Here is a 7,322-nt window from a genome sequence, read left to right on the forward strand (position 1 = left end):
GGTCTGTTTTGTCTTTTGTTGGGCAGTCATTCTCTTAGTTTGTTTCAGTTAACTCACTTTATATTGAGTTTATTGTTTGATGTAAGTTCTGTTAGTTTGACCTCTTTTATGGGCCCAGACTTTTGTTCTATTTTTGTTAAGTATTTTTCTTTCGCATTTTTGGTTAAATAAAACCCCTTTTTTTTCTGAAAAACACCTGTGTTCCTCATCCTTGCCGACTCAACACACATGCACACATGTTAAAATTCTCATTGGTGCACACAGGCATGTCACATCAAGGCCTCCTATTCCAAAAGCAGAAAGGGTTAGGGTTAGCACCGAAGCACAGAAAAAAACTCCCATGTGAAAAAACAAAAACTGTGTCAGAAGTGATTAAGAGAATATGTTTCCAGGGCCTGAAGTGATTTCTCTTTATGCAAAACATAAGCAGTTAGAAAACCTTGATTCCACATTTACTGATTGACAGCATACCATGAATTGCTTGCTTCACTGTTTGATTTCGTCAAATATACTTTTCCTATTTTTGCCTTAGAAAGCTTTATAGAGTGAAAATGTTCCAGTGACGCTTTTGAAATGCAGCTCAGATCATGGTCATGATCAACACTGGGTGAACAATCAGCACAGAACATCAGTGTCTCTTTCAACTGTTTGATAGCTGAGCGCTGAACTCATTCAACCATTGCCTTCTATAGCTCCGTCGAGACTTTCAACAGACTCTTTATCATGGCCTCCTCCCCTCTGCTTCCTGCAACAGTGTCTAAGTACCGTACCCAATCAGAGCGCCCAGCCGTGTATAATTACCCTGTGCACACTCCTCCTCTTCCTCTCTCCTGGCGTGGGTAAATCAGCGGAAAGACTCCTTAAGGGGAGGTCCCAGCAGAGCTCAGGCTGAGGCCTAATTGATCAAATCACTGACAAAACTAATCCTCTATCTGCTTGGCATTATCAGTCAGGTCACTGATGGTCCATGTTTTAAGAAAAAAGAAAATCACGGTGCAAAGGAATTGACAAATACATGAATCTCTACAATAGACACGTTTGAGGAATTTAGGGGACACAAAAGCCTAAATTCAATTGTCTGACCACAGTAATAGATATTTGGCTAAAGGGTTGATTTCCTCTAAAACTGCTAAGGGGTTGAGTTGCTCTGCTGGAACAAGATTGGAGATCTAAGGGTCGAAAAGCACTCTCTACTCGTGTCATGTTTACCAAGATATAAAATTTGGATCATTATCTTAATGCGTAGCCACACAGAATGTAAAATGGCAGATTGACATGCAAATGAGGTAGAATGCAAGCCCAGCACCAGATTGAATCAGTGGGACTCAGCCCAGACACAAGGACAAGCTAAAGTCGATGGGCTTTGATATGGAGAACTCTCTCGATCTCATCTCTCTGCCCTGTTCTTGTCAGCAGCTACCCGCCTGTCCCTTCCAAAAGGGAAAAACAACAATCAAATCAAAGACTGAGTGTGTCCATAACAGATTTTTACACTATGGCGAGGTTTCATTTGTTTGTCTTTAGCAGCTGCTCTTACAAGACAACATCTGAGTTATTGGCTACACAATCACTGTAAGAAGGAAGATAAAATGCATCACATTTACAAATACATACTTGAATTTATTAGATTAAACTTGTTATGTATGAATGCTGCATTAGAATTATGCAACAATCCCAAATTGTCCATTACACAAATAGTACTGGGACTTAGTAGCTGTACACTGCGGCTTTTTTTTTTCGTGTCTTTGGCAAGAATGCTGTTTAGCTTGGGAACACGGACTGTATATAAAGATGTCAAAAATTTCTCCACTTCTTCCTACTATCCAGAAATGAAGCCTTAATATCCCGGATATGACCGCTGCCATCTTGTGCAGATGATGTCAGATTGAGTTAGAGTCTATCCAGTAGCGTTTAGGATGGAGCCGTGGTATCGAGATACTGCCAATGCTAATCACAAACTTGCACCCCGTTTTCTTAGCATTAAATTACTAACTAAAGCAAAACTCACAAAAAAACCCCAATAAAAACGACCTAAAATTTGATGTATTTCTTAATAGTTTAGCCCATGAGTCTTCCACTAACATGGAGGAGGCTGGGTTTATGACCTATACTGCAGCCAGCCACCAGGGGGTGATTGAGACGCTTTCGCTTCACTTTCGGGGAGGCTCATTCGTCCCTCTTTGTAAACAGTCTATGTTTGGGACCTGTTGGTTAAGCTTTTGCGAGGTTGCCGTTAAAAAGCAAGTCAGCTGAAAACATTAAAAAGTCAGAGAAAGCAGCACCAGCTGTAACCACAGTCAACAAAAGCAACTGTTGCAACCATCTGAAATCCAAAAAGTTTAAGTATAGCTAAGAATTTAGACCAGTCAATAAAGGCCCACTGTAGAGTACATGCTGTCTGACAACTGAAAGCATAGCAATTGTAACTGTAGGGGACAGGGCTTAGAAAGGGTTAATTATGGTGTTCATAGTGTGTGTATGTGTGTGTGTGTGTGTGTGTGTGTGTGTGCGTGTGCGTGTGTGTGTTTTCATGTTTGTTTCCGTGCGTGTGTATGTGTAGGAGCATTAATAGCAGCTCATCAATCAGCCAGGACAAACATGTCGATATCTGGATCCAAGTTCATGTGCATCAGACTCGAAATTAGGACACGGGAGACTGGCGTGTGCATGTGCTTGAGCACATTCCACCATACACAGAGGAATGCACACAGTGCATCAGACCAAATGCTCGAGGCAGTGTGCCTATAATTTGTGTGAGGTTAGATAGGGGAGGTGTTTTTGTCAAACTGCAGCTGATATCAGTTTTGTCGGCTTGCAGAATTCATGACAGTTTGAGGCTGGCACACTCTACTTCCTGTCGTTGGTTTCAAACAATTGTATCAAGCCAAGTGTAACCATAGGAGCGATCAAGCTGTGTTTCTGGGAATGCTGCCACGGCCAAGCTGGTGCACGGCTGGCAGGAACAGTTAGACATGCATTTAAACACTCACACACACGCACCTGTTGGGCATACTACACTCAAGAGGACCGGTTATTGACGACATTTAAACACTTGTTCATTTTATCTTAAGGGAAGTTTAATTTAGAAAAAACTGACCTCACTGTGAATTTCTAAAATTAAAAGCAAGAACACATTCATACAAAGACATCTGCTCACCAGAGGGGCTCAATAAGCCTGAATTTAAGTTGCCTAAGGGGTAGATTGAAAAAAAAATGTGAGGTGGACATCAACAGTATGTCTATCCTCAAAGGAATCCTTCCTCTAGAGCGCTGTGGACGTCAAGCAGAGGGCTTCTGCTATGTCCACAGTTTGGGTTTTAAGAGATACTTTCAATTAGGGACAGAAAAAACTGATGAAGATGCTGCTTCCATAATTACCACACAATAGATATTTCATCATCGTACAAAACAAGCTTGCAAAAAATCTCTTCTTAAGTTCAACTTAACAGACAACTTTCAACAAACTCATTAAAAAAGTTTGTGTGGGCTCTGTTGCCTGTCTTCCAATGTTTTTGTTTTCTCACAGCCAACCAGCTGTAGCTAGTTCAGCCCATTTCCTCCTCAGCTAAACCTATTTATGTAGGAGCTGAATTATGGCTCAGGGGCAAAATCCACTAAGGTGTAGCAGAGGCTAGATGGATGCCCTAACAGTGTCTAATCAAGTATTCATGAGACAGCAGTGGCTCTTTAATTAGCTAATTGAACCTTAACTTCATAAAAAGAAGTGCAAGTTTAAAAAATTTCACAAAGTAACACTGAATATCTCACTAGAGAACTGGTCTTTTTATAAGGTAACAATTTTTCCAGGAGAACAGTCAATAAGAGGGTTAGAGATTGATATCTGAAATCTGACATTTGTTGCATTATCTGTCATTTTGTCTTCCACTCACAATAAATTAATGTTTATTTGAGCTCCAAAAACCGAGTCTTCATTTTACCTGAAACCACAGCCATGCTCGAGCAGGCTTTTAAACGGTATTGCGACCTCCCATTTCACTAGGGTAGCAATAAAAGCTTGAAAGCCAAGATCACACCATTCTGGCTGGTACAAGAGCAAAAAAACACATCCCTATGAGCTCTACATTAATGTGGTTCTTTTAGCTTCACATTCAAAAGCTTTTAGGAGCCATGCCCTGCTTAGTCAGTAAACAATAAAGTGGAAAGCTTTTTCCAACCTGAGGACGTCCTCCACAATAAAGCCCTTTGACCTGGCCAGTTGGGTCAGAAAGCTTCTCCTGCTGTGTCCCATTTTCCTCTCCACCAGGTACAGTCTCACATCTTCAAACTTCACCTTTACAGGCCTGGAAACACCGTCTTCCAACGGCTTCTGCCTTTTCTTCACGCGAAGCACAATGGGAGATTGGAACATCTCTTTTGAGGCAGGCTGTCCAAAGTATTCTTGAACCACTATGAATTTCTGGTGTTGTGAGCCTTTTCTGTAATTGTGTGGTACTCAGGAAAAAAACACCTAAGAAAAACACCCACTTTGATAAGGCCACAGTTGTTTATTTGACAGTTATAGCTTTTTTGCCCATGGTGGGACTAAGTGTGTCAGTTGAAGCAGGGTTGGTGAGAGTTGGCAGACAGAAAAGGCTTCTGGCAACAGGTGCTGAGGATTTGGTGTTTACCAAAAAACACCTGCCAAGATCGAATGATTGAGGATGTGAAGAAAACAAAAGATTAACAAAAACTGTTGGCATGGTATTATTCACTTCCAGTAAAAGTTGCTCTGCCTTTGGGGAAGAAGTAAACATGGCTCCAAGTAACTCAGAAGTTTTCATGCAGTTTTAACTCCACTGTCTTGGCTCGGGTAAAGCCTCTCTTGGGAGGTGCCTGAATTCTAGTCACCTCGAGAAACCCATCACAGCTGTCCTGCCATGTCCAGTTCGTCTCGCCACTCACCGTCTCATTATGTCTGACCAAGTCTGCACCATCTGCTCCACCACTTTAATTAGCTTACTGCCTAAAATAAGAGTCTTTGTGGGCTTTTCCCCTAAGACCCCACAAACTCATTCGGCCTCTGTACAAATACACGTAAGCCAGGGTTGAACAGGTAAAGCACTATATATGCAGGACTAAGGTACATAAACAAGAAATGGATTTAATCAGTTTAACTAATCTATTACTTTTGTTTATAAAGAGATACGCACAACATGGTGCATCTGTATCACTTCCCCAAAAAGGAATGATTTGTAGATTCAAATGAAGATGAGAAGAAACATAATTATGCATCTTGATTAGACTAAATCTAATTACCACTCTGTTCTTCTCTTCAGTTTAACAAGCACACTTTGCTTCTGTCTGCTACACACACAATATTACACAGCTCTCATTAGCACAGAGTTGTGGGGGTTAATGAGTGTCAGAGGGCAGATACGACTAACTGTGTGATGATTTACCTCCTTATCATATATGTATACGAGGGCCCTGGCCCCTGTCCAAACAGTGACCGATGAAATTCTCACATCACTACGACAAATGGCTCTAACACTGCCACGAGAAATCGCTGTGAGGAAAATGAATTAAAACTAAAGCTAATTTCTAATCTAGCCTCACATAGTAGTGAGTGCATGACAAAATGATCTTATAATTATAATCATCATACATATCCAATTTGGTTAGAAAGGACAATGTGGCAGTGAGTGAGACCATGAGCCAAACTCAGCTCGGCTTTAATTCTGGTAAAGACCGCAGGAGTTCATTTGTTATGTAAAAATTCTCTCAGATACTAAACATGTCAGGAAATCTGTACAAAATGATGCAACTATCTTGAATATTTTTATTTAATGGTGTTCTACTTACAACTGTCAGAGTTAAGGCTCATTAATGTTGCCTTCACTTGTGTAAAGAGATGCATCCATTTCAAACGACCAGTGATAGTTGAAATGTATTCTTCGTGTCCTATAGTCATCTCACTGCCCCCCATGATTTCTGGTGGCACAGCTCCATTTTCTCTGTTTTCTCCATCTCTAAGCTTCAAAAGGACACACACAAATACAGACAAAACGCAGAGTAAGGACAAAATGCTCAAGTCGTCACTGTTAGAGCCTTGTCATTTATTTGGATTCGTTTTTTTCATTCTCATATTCTCATATTTATCTTACTCACAGTGTTCATGAACACAGTTGTGTCCTGCTGGAAACAGGAGAGTTGAGTGATTGGGCACATTTCGGCCCTTGACTTCCAATACAAATCAGGACCAAGTGTGACCCAAGGTGTCTTTGCTAGTTTTAGTCCAACATGGTTGTAATTTTGTGATCCAAGGTCAGTGGCAACTTTTACTGTTTTTAAGGACACATCAACAAGACAGTTCTATGCACCTACATTACTGGTGCACAGAGAGCAAACACTCTGCTTGTTACACACACAGATGGTTGGTTTGTGTGCTTTCACTTTCACTCCTGTGCAGAGACGCCCTGTCTGTCACTCCCTGGTAAATCTGCCACTAATCCACCACAGTGTGCACCTGATTAATTTACCGCATGTTATGCCCAAAACACACCCATCATAAATTAAGACTCGGTAAATGGTATTTATGTTGCACTTTTCTCGTCTTGATGACCACTTAAAGTGCTTTACAGTTCAGTTCTTCACCCGTTTACACACACATCTATGTGCAGCACTCTATCACACATCACTCACACACTGCCAGCACAACCATCAGGGCCAATTTGGGGCTCAGTATCCTACCCAAGGACACTTCAGCACTCACATCAGTGCAACCCTTTTCAACCAGTGTGCCTGTTGTAGGAACTTTTCCCTCACTCTATTTGCTTTAGACGTGTTCTTTAAATGTTAGATTAAGAGCGCTTAGTCTTTGAGGAAGGAAGGAAGGAAGGAAGGAAGGAAGGAAGGAAGTATAGATGGACAGATATCTAGATGGATGAAATATGATCAAACAAAGTCTGATGCTTGGAGCATACAGCATTGTTTTCACAGATCTGTTTTCTTTTGTCTGTTGCCATATGGTGTCAGAAAGAGCCAGCTCCAGTGAGCTTCTTGCATTAAATATTTCCAAATCAATAGCCAACAGAGCATCAAAAGAGAGAACAACACAGCCTGGAGGTGAGTCATATTATCCAGTTTTCTTGCTGAACAGTTACTGCTTTGTATCATCAATATTTGAGGTTGAGGATGCTTCATAACAAAATAAAAGACAGTGCAGGAGGAGCACACCTCAAGTCATTCATAAAGAAATAACAGATCCCTTTTTTGTTTTTGTCTTCATGAATTTGTTATTAATTAAAGTATATGAGTGTGTTTTATGTTGTCGTCATTATCTGAGGAATCTGAGAATCAAACACATACAGTGTTACTAACAC

At 40.8% G+C, this 7,322-nt stretch overlaps 1 protein-coding gene across 1 annotated transcript in view; it reads right to left on the bottom strand.

The window, feature by feature from the left end:
- The window catches only part of dntt (deoxynucleotidyltransferase, terminal), a 77,347-nt gene extending 72,895 nt beyond the window's left edge, over positions 1–4,452 (bottom strand). Inside the window, exon 1 of the mRNA XM_069538352.1 lies at positions 4,176–4,452. Within this exon, the coding sequence (XP_069394453.1) occupies positions 4,176–4,369 (194 nt within the window). The 5' untranslated portion in view covers positions 4,370–4,452. The remainder of the gene's footprint in view (positions 1–4,175) is intronic.
- Between the last annotated feature and the right edge of the window lie 2,870 nt (positions 4,453–7,322).

This window comes from Paralichthys olivaceus, chromosome 14 (genome assembly GCF_024713975.1).
Source record: "Paralichthys olivaceus isolate ysfri-2021 chromosome 14, ASM2471397v2, whole genome shotgun sequence".
Lineage (NCBI taxonomy): Eukaryota > Metazoa > Chordata > Actinopteri > Pleuronectiformes > Paralichthyidae > Paralichthys > Paralichthys olivaceus.